We start from the raw sequence: 15,114 nt of genomic DNA on the forward strand, positions 1-15,114 counted from the left end.
AATTGTGGAAGTTGAAGTCCAAAACACCTGGAGGGCCCAAATCTGCCCATGCCTGCTCTAGTGCGACTCTATGGGCAACTTCCATTGGTCAAACATTGATCAATTTGCAAAAGTTAAACCTGCAAACATGAAGGGCTGACTGTAGATCTGGTGGCGAAATCAAATCATTGATGTACAAATATAAGGAGCAGCAATTTCACTGTTGTGAATGGTTTTCTACAAGCAGACTGATTGTCGTTTCGAATATGTGCACATTCTTCCTTAAAAATCAGACAGAATTTGTGTGGGTGTCTCTCTCTCCCCCCCCCCCCCCCCCCCAATAACAATGACAGGAATCCTTCTCATAATCTGTCTTTCCTCTTAGGATCCTCTGCACCAAGAACTGGCCTAGATAATATTCACTTGCTAGAGAACTGCCTTCGTTGTGCCTATTTATACTTTTCCAACTGACAGAGACGGATCCTCGAATGGCAATTGACACGGATCAAAACTGAAATAGGATTTGAAAATTAGAGATTTGGACAATTGTATTTCTGGGACTGCATTAGATCTAGTTTTACTTGAGTATCATTTTCATGGGTCACCTCCAGGCGGGGGACAAGAGTGCAAGTTCTCCAGTTTTTGGGGTGTCCCAACTCTGAGTAAGGAGCCCCTGGTGGCGCAGCAGATCAAAGCGCTGAGCTGCTGAACAGTTCGAATCCGGGGAGTGGGGTGAGCTCCCACTATTAGCCCCAGTTCGAAAACATGCAAATGTGAGTAGATCAATAGGTACCTCTCCAACGGGAAGGTAACGGTGCTCCATGCAGTCATGCCGGCCACATGACCTTGGAAGTGTCTACGGACAACGTCAGCTCTTCGGCTTAGAAATGGAGATGAGCACCAACCCCCAGAGTCCGACATGACTAGACTTAATGTCAGGGGAAAACTTTTACATTTACTTAACTCTTGAATAAGTGGAAATAAGGGTAATGCAAATCCTCAGCTCAATTTGTGAATCCACAAAACTTAATTATTTGTTGATCGCCCTGGGGTGTGTGTGTGTTTATGTATTTATGTTACTAGTTGTCTTTTCCCCTCTTCATTGCTGGGTCAGGGCTCACCTTCCGCTCTACTTTGCACCAACCTTCTTTTAAGCAAATAGGCTTAACTGTTCTTTATCCCATCTCTTTAAGTGGCTTTACATTAGAATTAATGCAGTTTCACAATACTTTCATTGCCATGGCTCAAAGTTGTGGAATCATGGGAGCTCAAGTTTGATGAGGCAAAAGACTAAAGACCTCATAAAACTACAATTCCCAGGATTAAGGCAGTAAAAGTGGTGTCATACTGTATTAAGTAGAATCTTAGAGTTGGAAGAGGCCACAAGGGCCATCCAGTCCAAACCCCAGTAATACAGGCACACCCAATCAAAGCATTCCTGACAGATGGACATCCAGACTCTGCTTGAAAACCTCCAGAGAAGGAGACCGTGTTCTGATGTCACATAGTCCACTGCCAAACAACTCTTACCATCAAGTTCTTCCTAATACAGTAGAGTCTCACTTATCCAACACTTGCTTATCCAACGTTCTGGATTATCCAACACATTTTTGTAGTCAATGTTTTCAATACATAGTGATATTTTGGTGCTAAATTCGTAAATACAGTAATTACTACTTAGCATTACTGCATATTGAACTACTTTTCTGTCAAATTTGTTGTATAACATGATGTTTGGGTGCTTAATTTGTAAAATCAAAACCTAATTTGATGTTTAATAGGCTTTTCCTTAATCCCTCCTTATTATCCAACATATTCACTTATCCAATGTTCTGCTGGCCCGTTTATGTTGGATAAGTGAGACTCTACTGTATTCGGGGTGAATCTCTTTTCCTGCCATTTTAATCCATTGCTCCATGTTCCATTCCTTACAGCAGCAGAAAACAAGTTTGTCCCTCCTCAATGGGACATCCTTTCAAATATTTAAACATGGCTCTCATGTTCTCTCTCAGACTTCTTTTCTCCAAGTTAAACATTCCCAGCTCCCTAAGCCTCTCCTCATGGGGCTTGGCTTCCAATGTTTGTCCATTTTAGTCACCCATTTCTGGACACATTCTGGCTAGTCAATATCCTCCTTGAATTGTGGTGCCTAGAATGGGACACAGGTTGTTCCAGGTGAGGTCTGACCAAAGCAGAGTAGAGCGGGACTATGACTTATTGACGGCCTTTTTAGGAACTGCATCACACTCTTGACTCATGTTCTTGTGATCTACTAAGACTCCTGAATCCCTTTCACATGTACTGTTTTCAAGCCAGTGTAGGAATAAAGTTTGTATTTCACCTTGCTCTGAGAACAACTCTTTTGGTCAAGAATTTTAGTCTTAATTTCCAAACACTCTTTGTTGGAGCAATGGGTTAAACCCTTGTGCTGCTGAACTGCTGACCTGAAGGTTGGCAGTTCAAATCAGCAGGACAGGGTGAGCTCCTGCTGTTAGCCCTAGCTCCTGCCAACCTAGCAGTTCGAAAACATGCACATGTGAGTAGATCAATAGGTGCTGCTTTGGCGGGAAAAGGCAAAAATACACTCCAAGCAGTCATGTCAGCCACACGACCAGAAGGGTTTATGGATGCAGGCACCTTAGCTTGGAAATGGAGAAAGAGCACCTCTCTTAGAGCCGGAGATGAGCACCGCCTCCAGAGCCGGAAATGAAAGGAGAAGCCTTTCCCTTTGTTTGTGTGTTTGTGTCTCATTGTATGTCACTGTAATAAGGCACTGAATGTTTGCCTATGTCTGCTTATAGACTGTAATCCCCTCTGAGTCCCCTTGGGGAGAAGGGCGGAATATAAATAAAGTGTTATTATTATATTATTTCTGTATTTGTGGTGTTTGAATGACAGGCTGTGAGCAACTGTGGTTGGTATCTAATACACAACACAAAGAAATCAGCAGGGGCATTCGCTAGGTCTCAGGTTTTGGTCTGGAAGCTTCAGGGGACCTAGCTGGGACTATACCGCATTGATAGCCCTAATGCTACCTGAATGGACAAGATGGTTGAGGTTTGCTGGGAAATGTAGTTCAAATAAGTAATAGGAGATTTTATGGATTTTCACAGTGAATTATTTAATAGCATTGATGATTAATTCTGTTTAAATATTTGTATATTTTAAATTGCTTTTAATGTAAGCCACTTTGAGTCTCCTTGTGGATAGAAAAAGCAGATTATAAATAAACATAACAACAATAATAATAATAGGAAGTTCAGCATTGATGAGCAGACATTCTGAACTTGGAATTAATTAAATTCTGACAATTGATCACACCTGCTCAAAAAACTGATTTTATTGTCAGCATTAGAATGGACACATAAACAAAACTGGGAATAAAATCCTAGGATCATGCATCTTTTCTTTGCTTTCCAATAGGCACTGCCCAGAGACAATCAAGGTTCACTTCACAGCCATATAAACTAGAAACAAGAAAGCACAGAAATCACTGCTACGCTTATGCATTTATTATTTGCTTAAATATCCAGAGGAACTAAAACACCTCAGCCTTATTCTTGTTCATTCTTAAAACACTCCTCATCACCCATTTTCCCCCCATCACTTTCACGCTTTTTTCAGGTGGAGTCAGCAACAAGTGGTTATAAAGTGGTTATCTCTTGGATGTCGCTACCCCCAAACTGTATGTATATTTAAGGAGGAAATTGAAAATCTGGGAGGAAAGGGGATGATCAGCACAATATTTGCAATTTATTTGGTGGCCAGAACCAATAAAGTTGAGTTGCCATGTCTGAAACACCAAATGGGCAAGAGCATACACCACTTGGCAACCTATGCGTGGGTGATATTTTGAGAACCACCTCAGGCTCTCGAAAGAACATTTCAGCTTTACAGTTTCTCTTGGATGCTTATTGCGTTAGGGTTTTTCCAAGGGTGCTGCTGGCAAGCCTTCAGGGCAGGGTGTTTCACACAAATAAGATCTTTTAAAAAGGCAGCTTGTGTACGTCTGTGTGTGTGTGTCACAAACACAAGGAGAGGGAGTGCTGGTATCTGCAACTGTGTAGGCGTGCATGAGATTGCCAGCACATGGTGTGTAAATCAGACCGGATGTATGTGTCCGATTACAACTCCTGTGTTGTGCTCAGGCACATTTGCCGGGCAATGTTTTGCCCAGGGTTGTTTCTGACTACCCACTCCAAATACTCTCTATTGCCCAATACTCCCCCAAACGCTGCCTTCCTCCGAATATATTATGCAAATGCAGCATCAATTCACTTGTTTTGCATAATTTATTCTGCAGCTCGTTAACGAATGGGTGCGGGGGAGGCGGAGAAGCTGTGCAGAACCCACAGGCTGCACCCACACCCACCCAATGTGTCATTCGGTCCCACATACCAACCCACCATTGGCTTCTGAGATTTTGATAGCGTGGCCTATAACATTTTCAAGGTCAACACTAAGTCATCCATAAGGACTAGAAAGCTGTGTGCTTATCTGTAAAGTCTCAGAGGAAGCTGAAAGTTGCACCGTTCTGTGTTTGTATTATGGGATCTTAGAAGCACGGAAGAAACGTAACCCTAACACTGGTATAGGGGTGGATGTGAGCCCCCTTCTCTGGTCTCCCCGCCTCACTAAGCAAACTAGGCCTGTATGGGCTCTACGTAGTTGGCAGGGTAGAGCCCCACCCGCCCGCTGTCGGTCACCCCCTTGCACCATCCTTGCTCATCTTCATCTTCCAGCTTGGAAAGCAGTTCACCTGAGATGGAAAACAGAAAGATCACCAATACAGCAGCTAAGAGATTAGAGACTCACAAACACTGGTAAAAAATAATAGCTAGGAGTTGGAGATCAGCCATAATGTTTGGAAATGTTTTTGGACTATGGTGTCTGTGCAGTTTGGGTGCTTCCGAGTGCAGTAACTAAAAAAAAGGAATACAGTGAGCCCTTGGTATCTATTGGGGATTTGGTTCCAACACCCACTCTAGATATCAAAATCCATGGATGCTCAAATCCCACGATAAACAATGGTGTAGTAAAATAGGGTCCCTTATATAAAATGATAAAATAAAGGCTTTCTTTTGGGAATTTGTTAAAAAATATTTTCAGGCTGTAGATCAAGCATGGGTAAACTTCGGCCCTCCAAGTGTTTTGGACTTCAACTCCCACAGTTCCTAACAGCCCAGGCCCTTTCCTTTTAAGTGGCTGAGGAGGAAAAGGAAGGGGTCCGAGGCTGTTAGGAATTGTGAGAGTTAAGTTCAAAACACCTGGAGGGTTGAAATTTGCCCATACCTGTTGTAGATGGTTGAATCCACGGATGCATAATCTATGGATATGGAATGCCAACAGTGTTGCCAAGCTCTGGTCAAGAACTACCCTGGTCAATAGAAATATGGTTTGAGACAATATTGTTCTTAATTTTAAAGACTTCCAAGGCCCCTATCAAAACACAATAGTTTCCCAAGGTGGCATACAGTGAATTATTTTAATAGACCATCAGTACCAGTAAAGGTAACGGTTTCCTCTTGACCTTTTCTAGTTGTGTCCAACTCTGAGGGGTGGTGCTCATCTTCATTTCTAAGCCAAAGAGCCAACATTGTCCGTAGACATCTCGTAGATCATGTGGCCGGCATGACTGCATTGAGCAGCGTTATCTTTCCGCTGAAGTGGTACCTATTGATCTACTCAAATTTGCATGTTTTCGAACTGCTAGGCTGGTAGAAGTTGGGGCTAATGATGGGAGTTCACCCCGTTCTGCGGATCGAATCGCTGACCTTCCAGTCAGCAAGTTCTGCAGCTTAGCGGTTTAACCCGCTGCACCACCACGGCCCCTCAGTATCAGTATTTAAATCAATAAAAAGGGGGGAGTATTTGCTGTGGTGTGGTTCCAGGATCCATCCACTGCATTGATACTACAAACTGTAGATACATGTCCAATTATATGCAGTGGCATATTAAAATGGTGTTCCATATATAAAATGCATGAAACACTTTTTTGGGGGGTATTTTCAAGCCATGGCCGGTTGATTTCATGGATTATAACATTTCAGTTCAATCATCTCCTATTAAAACAGTTTTTAAAAAGACCAAGTGGAAATTACAAAAAAACAATATTTTAAAATAAAAGCTGACTGAAATGAAATAGTTCTTAGGGCCAGCCTAAAAGTGGAAGGGAACTAAACATTTCTGTTGGAAGAGCAAATTCCATGAGCAAGAGGGCACCCCTAAAAAGGCATTGTTGTCAGTGGTCACTAACTGAAACACTTCTATCCTCAGGCAAGTGAGTCAGTGTGGTGCAGTGGTTTGAGCACTGGATTGCAACTCAGTAAAAGCAGAGTTTGGATCTTCGCTCAGCCTTGTAAACCCACTGGGTGACCTTGAGCAAGTCACACTCTTTCAGTCTCAGAAGAAAGCAAGCCTTGCCCCAAAAAATCCTGCAATATTAACTTTAGTGATGCGATAAGTCAGAAACAACTTGAAGGCGCACCACAATAACAAGTCACCAAGCATTACGGATGCAGGTGAACTAAATATTCATATGAGTATCGTCCTATATAATAATAGCTATGATTGCTGGCTAGCTAATCCCTTATTACTGAGATTGCTTGTTCATGGATCGGGGAGAGTGGTTAGTTTTCTCAATGGGAAATCTCTCATGAGTATTAGCCATCGGAGCTTTGGGAAAGTGATACACACACTGAACTAATGAGACAGATGGGAGCGAACACGGAGGTATAAAGAGATAGTTTTGAAACAGATGGACAGAAACAAAGTTGGGCAAAAGACAGAGTTACATGGAAAACAGCTAAGATCTAATGTAGGGTTGAAAGTTTGAGAAAGTTGCTTTAAGCACTTCAGTTTCCAGAATCCTTCTACTGGATGGGGATGGACTCTGGGATTTATCGTCCAAAGAACGGCTGCCCAGCAAGAGTATGTAAGCTACTTGCTGTCCCTAGTGCTCACCTTGTATACTTGTATTATGTAACAGCATTAAATAATTAATACTAAATAAGCATTATATAACCACTCAAAAGAACCAAAGGTCTCCAGTTCTCTCATCTTCGTTTAAGAGAGAGGTGGGTAACAAATGATTTGGCCTGAAACGCCTATTACTCTAATGCTAAGGGAATATGGGAGTTGTAGTCCAAAACATCTGGATAGCCAACTGCTTTTCACTTCTGCTTTAGAGGAAGCCAAAGCTCCAACTAAGGGTTGCCTCTTATTGGAAATTATGAAATATACGTGGAGTAAAAGAAGAGGGAGAACATTCGGCTGAGCAGGACTTCCAGCAAAAGTTGGAACAAGTTTTCTCTGTGTCCCACACTCTGCCAGAAAATAATGCTGACTTGTTGGGAAGGATGAAATGGAGCTGGGAGCCTGTAATGTTGACACTCACCTGCCTTAAAACTCAGTTCATCCGCTTCTTGGCCAACATAGTCATACACGGCACGGACCCTCTGTCCCGAGACTGGCGCAGGGGCTGGCTTTGCACTGCGGAAAGAGATGAGAACATAAGCATAAATACAGGCAGAAATACAAATATCTAACTTACAAATGACCCCTAGTTAAGAACGGGGGATGAGACAGCAAGAAGTGAGAAAAATCTACCCTTTGGAAGGGAAATTCACTCCTGGAAGAATTATCATGGGGAAAAAGTGTCTCAACTGAAGCTCACCAATCCTTGTTTCCACAAGTGAATTTGTTCAAAATCAAATTATCACAGGGACATAAAGTGAGGTGAAGTCTTCTGAACAGTCCATATTAATCCTCTGCCAATCCATTTTTTCAGCTGCTTTCGCTGTCCTCCTGCTTCTTTGCCTTTTTGTTCCCAACTTACTTCACTTATTGCAAACTGGGTTCAACACTGCAAAAGTAGTTTGCACACGAAGAATAGAAAGGGGTGGAATCTTTTTTTCCCAGTAGGCTCATGCAAAAGCAAATTACTGCAGCCTCTCCGAGCTTGTGTGTCCTTATTCATTAATAACTTTACTATCTTGATCACCCTCTGATGTTCCTTTCTCACATGAGTTTTCAGTTGTGTGATGTTGGAGGGTAAGGGACTAGACACCAAACACACATTTTCTGGAGTTGATTTTTTTACTTGTCTTTTGTCTGTGGCCAAGGAGGGAAGAGGTATTTGCCTGCATTAAAATTACTACAACAGAAGCAATATAAGGCAAAAATGCAGTCCTATTGACTACCACTGTCAACTGGTGTCAATCTTTGTTCTGTGTTTTTAATATATGCATTTTAATGATATTATATTTTATCTTTCAATTTAAACCATGTTGTACTCCACCAAAAGCCATGAGGAGAACTGGGTAACAAATAAATATTATTATTATTATTATTATTACTATTATTATATTCTTCTGCAATTTCTTTGTGATGAAGACGCCATTGGGGCTCTGATTTTTTTCTGGTGTATTTCTATTGGCCAATAAAGGTATCACACTTTTGTGGATTATGTATTTTGTTATATTCTTCATTTTAAGATATTGCCATGAGAACAGATACACTGTTTGTATTAAAGCAATGGCTCCCAACCTGTGGTCCACATCAGCTCTAGATTCTTAAATATGGTTTTCTGTGAATGAGCAAATGGCAACTATTGGATGGCATATGTTCTGTATCAGAAACTAGAGCTGATGAGATCTATATCCAATGCAATTTTATGAATCAGCACCTCAAATAACCAAACCAAATTTAAAGTTTACCAAAAACTGATTCGTAACCCTTTTGGTTCTAATGTTGGAGAGTGGTCCCTGGTCAAAAAAAGGTTGGGAACCACGGGATTGAGGAGAAAAGCATTTTTTTTTGTTAATAAATCATCATAAGTGGGCCAAATTTGCCACCTACTTTCTATATAACCCAATGTTCTCACTCTTTTGATGTTAATTTACTCTATCTCATAAGGTAAAAACTTCAATAAAAATAATTTTAAAAAAGAGAGAGAGAAGCATCCATTTAGTTTGTGAAATTTATAGGCAGATGAAATATGATGGAATTCTGCTTCCATACAGATGCCTTTAATATTAAAGCTTGAAAACTAAATAGGAGCTGAGAAAGGAAATGGTTGAGAAGTTGGGATTTTTCTCAATCCAAAGAGTTTAGCAGTCCCCACTGCATGGCAAGCATTGCTGTTGTGGTTAAGCAAAGAGATATGAGGCCCATTTGATGACTTTAGAGCTGCATTGCAAAAAGGGAGACTCAGGTATTCATGGAAGCACAACTAGTCATCAAATAATTCTCAGTGCAATTTCCAAAATAAACAAACAAAACTCCTAGTCACATTGTTTCTCTAGGACAGGATGGGGAACATGAGACATGAATCAAACCCAGCTTTTCTGGGACGTCAATCTGGTCTTCTCGGTTTCCCAAGATGATCACACCTCCTGACTCATGACATCCCAGTGGTATTGTGATGGTATTTTGAATTTCTGGCCCAATGTTTTGTTCTTTGCCCTTGGCCTATGAGACATTTTCCCCTTATAGAGAACAACCCCCATATCTGCAGAAATGTGACCCGTTATTTACTCATGGGTCATGTTTCTGTGGATATGGGGGTTTTCTAGGTCCTTCAGATAATTTTATGATATGCTTCCATTGGAAGTTGACCATAGGGTTACAATGGAGGACCTAGTGATGCCTACAAAGGTGTCCTCTCTCAGCATTTTCTAGGTCCTCTTGCATTACTCTATAGCAGGCATGGGCAAACTTGGGCCCTCCAGGGGTTTTGGACTTCAACTCCCACAATTCCTAACAGCCTCAGGGCCCTTTCTTTCCCCCCTCAGCCGCTTTAGCAGTTGTCTTGATTTCATCTCCCCCCTTTAAAAAAAATAAATGACTGGGACAGACCATTTTGTTAAAAAGAGGGTAGCCTTGTAGGATTGGGAATTTGGACATGGAAGGGTTCGTACAACCAGAAAAATTTCTACAGAATTCCTTAAGGAAGGAATAAGAAGCTGCAAGATGGGATGTGCTGCATAATCATCATCATAACTTTTATTTGTACCACCACCATCTCCCAAAAGGGACTTGGGGAGGCAATGGAAGAAGGAAGGAAAAACTTGTTCCTGCCCTTTCCAGATCCCCTCAGGACATACAGAACTATATGTTTGCCCCATTCGTAAGTATTTCCATGGACCCCCCAACACTTACACAAAGTTTTTTATTATCTCACTTCATGTCAGTTTAAATTAAACCACTATTTCCCAAATGAAATGCACCTCTCCACGGCAGTGTGCTTGTCTTATCCCGGAGCAGGTGAATATGACCATTGCCAAGAAGCATGGCAACTGTTCCCAGGTCAGCAAAGCCAGTAAAGATCAAGCAAGGGAAAGAGGAATGCTGGCAATAAAAGAAAAAATGATCCCAATGCTTAACTAGTGTAATATTGCTAAGGCACTTTAACACTCTTGACTATGACTCCTGAATGATAATTAAAAAGGTCTCGGTGGAAATGGATGAAAGGCAATTTCGGAAACATTGCCTGAGTCTAGATCTGATCAGAAGAACCAGAGCCAGGGAGTGAGGAAAACCCAGGATATTTCATTTGAAAGGGTTTGGATGGAAAACCCTGAATATGCAGGTGAAATCACGATAAAAATAACTGGAAAATAACTTCTATCCAGACCTTTCCCCCTGTCTAGATAAATTGTAGATTCTATTAATTGCAAGGAGGTTGACTTTGACTTATGGTGACCTTATGAATCCAGTTATGTGGTCAGTGTAGACCCATATAATGCAGTTTGGAAATATATTATATGGTCAGTGTAGACTAGGCATGGGCAAACTTGGGCCCTCCTAGTGTTTTGGACTTCAACTCCCACAATTCCTGACAGCCTCAGGCCCCTTCCTTTTCCCCCTCGGCCGCTTAAGCAGTGTAGACCCATATAAGGCAGTTCCAATCTGCATCATATGGCAGTGTAGATCCAGCTCAAGTCACCCTATCCTCATGTCTTGCAGACTCAAGGCAACTGTGGTCTCTTTGGTTGAGTCTATCCATCTGGAATGCAGTCTTCCTCTTTTCCTGCTGCCTTCTACCTTTCCAAGTATTATTTTTTTTTTCTAGTGAGTCATTCCTTCTCATGATGTGGACAAAATAAGACACTTTTGTCATTTTGGTTTCTAGGGAGGGTTCAGGCTTGATTAGTTCTGGGACCCATTTATTTGTCTTTTAAGCAGCCTATAGTATCCATTGAATGCTTCTCCAGCACCACATTTCAGTTAAGTTGATTTTCTGTCCAGTTTTCACAACTATACATGGAAATATGATGGCATGGACGATCCTAGTTTAAGATTCAATAATACGTCTTAACACTGTAGTTCCTTCCCAGCTGCCCTTCCCAGTCCTAATTTCCCTCTTGGCTTCTTGACTCCAAACTGATTAATGATTGAGTCAGGGTATGGAAAACCTTGACGGATTTCAATGCCTTCATCGCCAGCTCCAATGTTATGTAACTCATTTGTGGTGATTATTTTTGTTTTCTTAATGTTCAACTGTAAGCAAATTTCTGTGCACTTTCTGGATAAGCTCTAAGTTTCAAGTGCAAACATTTGCAATTATTTAATACAACTGGGGAGAATAGTAAAAGTACATCTTAACCTTCCCAGTAGGTTCAAGCAAAAGCAAAGCCTCTCTTGGCTTATGTGTTTCTAGCTCTGATGTTACCTGGCCACATGTCTCTTTATTTTCCTTTGTGAAATATTGGAGGATATGGCTTTGGTAGTCACCAAGGAAGCATCAGTAGCACATGTTCATCCCTGTCTTGAATGCTTTGAGAAAACTGCGAGTTATGCTCCTTTTACAACTATTTTTGCTCTAATATCCTATCTTTCATTCAGTGGGGCCAAAGTCATTGAATCATAGAATCATAGAGTTGGAAAAGACCTCATGGGCCATCCAGTCCAACCTCCTGCCAAGAGGCAGGAAAATCGCATTCAAAGCACTCCTGACAGATGACCATCCAGCCTCTGTTTAAAAGCCTCCAAAGAAGGAGCCTCCACCATACACAAAGAGTTCCACTGTTGAACAGCTCTCTCACACAGTTAGGAAGTTCTTCCTAATGTTTAAGTGGAATCTCCTTTCCTGTAGTTTGAAGCCATTGTTCCGTGTCCTAGTCTCCAGGGCTGCAGAAAACAAGCTTGCTCCCTCCTCCCTCACATATTTATATTTATTTATTTATTTATTTATTACAACATTTATATCCCGCCCTTCCCATCCAACAGGGGACTCAGGGCGGCTTACAATAAAACACACATATAAAACCTGTACAATACACTATAAATCAGTTAAAAATTAACTTACATAAAACATTCATAAAACGCATTATAAAATACAGATAGGCGTGTTCAAGTTTAAAAGACTGGGTCTGTCAATTGAGTTCCAGTGTATATAATAGTAATTAATGCTGCTGATTCTTATTCGAAGGCCTGGCCCCACAACCAAGTTTTAACCTTCCTACGGAAGGATAGGAGGGAGGGAGCCTGCCTGACTTCAATGGGGAGGGCGTTCCATAGGCGGGGAGCCATTACTGAAAAGGCCCTGTCTCTCGTCCCCACTAGCCACACCTGTGAGGCTGACAGGACCACGAGCAGGGCCTCACCTGATGATCTTAAGCTTCGAGGTGGGTTGTAGTGGGAGACACGTTCGGACAGATAAGCTGGGCCGGAACTGTTTAGAGCTTTATAGGCTAAAGACAGCACCTTGAATTGTGCTCGGTAGCTAATCGGCAGCCAGTGGAGCTGGTGTAACAGAGGAGTAGTATGAATATTTATACATGGCCCACATCATGTCTGCTTTCAGCCCAGCTCTTAAAGCCATTCCACATAGGGCTTGTTATCCAGACCCTTGATCATTTTAGTCGCTCTCTTCTGGACACTTTCCAGCTTGTCAACATCTCCTTTAAATTGCAGTGTCCAGAACTGGACACAGTATTCCAGGTTTGGCATGATTAAGGCAGAATAGAGGGGTAGCATAACTTCCCTGGATCTAGATACTTTACTCCTATTTATGCAGGCCAAAATCTTTTCCTCTGATTTATTCTGACAACATGTTATGGTTGAGCCTCATGGCTCTACTACTGGGAGACGTGGGCGTAAGACTCCTCGAGAGTCAGATACTCTCGAGGAGCGAGAAAGGAAGCGGCTGCGAGATATCTTTGCAGAACCATCTGACGAAGATTCTTTTGAGGGGTTTACTGAAAGAATGGAGGAAGAGTGGTTAGCTCGGAAGAAGATGATATGGAATGGACTCGGGTAAGGGAGGATGTGGGTGCCACTGGCAATGATACTATGGAAGACGATTGGGGACCTTCAGGATTAGACCCGTGGACAAGCTGGAGGGATGGGACGGGATCCACAGCTGGGGATGCTGTGGGGCGTAGTCAGAGGTGTTCCAGTTCTGATGAGGAAAGTGATGAGGAAACGCCCGGGCTAAGGAGAACAGCTGATAGCGATGAGGACTTGTAACTGGCATAAAATGGGGTTTGGGAGCAATAGCAAATTGCGTTGGGCAAGGTAATCTGGACGAACACTTGGGATCTGTGTGGGAAGTTTTCCTGAAGACGGGTGTGATTCGTTTGCTGACTACGTAAGTTATCCTGGACATTGGGCTCAGACGGCGGGAGGAATTGTGTGGGGTTTTGTTGTGCAACCTCTGCTTAATCTTAATAGCTTTGACCTTCCGTCGTCTTCTTGACGGACGCCATCTGCTACTCTGGATTTACGGACTGAACTGACTACGGCCTCGGATTCTCCTACCTGTGTCTGTCATTGGAACTGGTGAACTACAAACGTCTGCATCTGCCTTACGACCTTCGGAACGGACTGGGACTACGCTGACTGCTTCAACCCTCGTCTGCTGTGTTTGTATTGGGAATTTGCCTGCTGTGTGGAGGAGTAACTTCTAAGTTACTCAAACATAGTTTTTGGCAGCAGAGAAGCATCTGCTGCCAATTAATTGCATTCTTTTGAACCTTTTGTTCACCAGCTTCTGTTTGTTTAATCCTAGGCTGAAGCAAGCTGTTTTGATTTAGTCCGAATTAAACTCCGGTTTAATTCGGTTTATCTTTTGAACGTTTTTCTTGTCTCTTTTTACTTTTAAGGCCAGTGTTTGCCTAGCCCTTGTCTTTTACGGGCATTTTTGGTTCTGTAACTCCAATAAACTCTGTTATCTTTTATCTTGTGGCGTTCTGTCTTTGACAGATTGCCCAACGCCCATAAAACAGTTTTTCTGTCAAGAAGACGAAGGAGGAGTTAAAAGCTCGCTTTGATCAGTTACAAGCTGCTTTTTATGCTGTGCAAGCGGCACAGCCAGCTAAAGGACATGTTATGACTCCCGAACGCTTTGATGGGTCTAGGAGCAAACTGCCAACTTTTTTGGCACAAATTGAGCTTTATTTTTCCCAGCTTAGTGCACAAGCTTTTCCTACGGACACTAGCAAGGTGGCATTTATTTTGAGTTTGTTGACTGGTCCTGCAGGACAATGGGCCACTAATTTAATTTTGGGAAATGACCCAGTCAAGGACAATTTGAGAGAATTTAAAAAACTACTAACTGATACTTTTGGGGATCCCCTCCGTACGGAGAATGCTAGTTGGGCTCTGTACCGGTTGAAACAGGGAAAGGGGACTGTGTTGGATTATTTAAATAAGTTTAATTCGTACCGGCATCAGTTAGACTGGGGGGAAAATGCATTTATGCTTATGTTTACTGCTGGTTTAAATGATTACCTCCAGGACGAATTGGCACGCTCGGAGCCGGCAGAAAATTGGGATGCCTTAATATCTAAAGTGTTGCGTTTGGACGACAGGTTCGAGTCCCGTAAACAATCTAGAGCAATGTGTGCGCCACCTATGTCTGAATCTAAGGCACCTGTGGTAAAGGGGGACGAGCCTATGGAACTCGGGGTGTTTAAGAAACTGTCTATAACAGAAAAAAATCGTAGGAGACAACTGGGGTTGTGTTTGTATTGCGGGAATGCTGGGCATTTTGCCAAAAATTGTAATGTAAAACCTTCCCAGCTTTCGGGAAAAGGCCAGCCCTAGTGCGACGTGAGTCCAATGCATTAGGGCTTTTAAAGCAGTCTACTGAGGGAAAGAAACATGTGTTTGTACCCATTTCGTTATCTG

The 15,114-nt window shown here is 42.2% G+C and overlaps 1 protein-coding gene and 1 long non-coding RNA gene across 7 annotated transcripts in view; one reads left to right on the forward strand and one right to left on the reverse strand.

Annotated features, from left to right (window-relative positions):
• Positions 1-3,294: 3,294 nt before the first annotated feature.
• LOC100563818 (protein kinase C and casein kinase substrate in neurons protein 3) overlaps positions 3,295-15,114 on the reverse strand; it is a 49,843-nt gene continuing 38,023 nt past the window's right edge. For all 6 annotated transcript variants that reach the window (XM_062957212.1, XM_062957215.1, XM_062957214.1 and 3 more), the window contains 2 exons: positions 7,376-7,470; positions 3,295-4,738 (listed from right to left, as the gene is read on the reverse strand). In XM_062957212.1, coding sequence (XP_062813282.1) covers positions 4,623-4,738; positions 7,376-7,470 — 211 coding nt within the window. In that variant the 3' untranslated portion in view covers positions 3,295-4,622. The remainder of the gene's footprint in view (positions 4,739-7,375; positions 7,471-15,114) is intronic.
• LOC134292399 (uncharacterized) lies at positions 13,229-14,162 on the forward strand. The gene is made up of 2 exons (XR_009999629.1): positions 13,229-13,573; positions 13,657-14,162. It is a non-coding gene; the product is annotated as an uncharacterized LOC134292399 (long non-coding RNA).

Source organism: Anolis carolinensis, chromosome 6 (genome assembly GCF_035594765.1).
Source record: "Anolis carolinensis isolate JA03-04 chromosome 6, rAnoCar3.1.pri, whole genome shotgun sequence".
In the NCBI taxonomy this organism is placed as follows: Eukaryota; Metazoa; Chordata; class Lepidosauria; order Squamata; family Dactyloidae; genus Anolis; species Anolis carolinensis.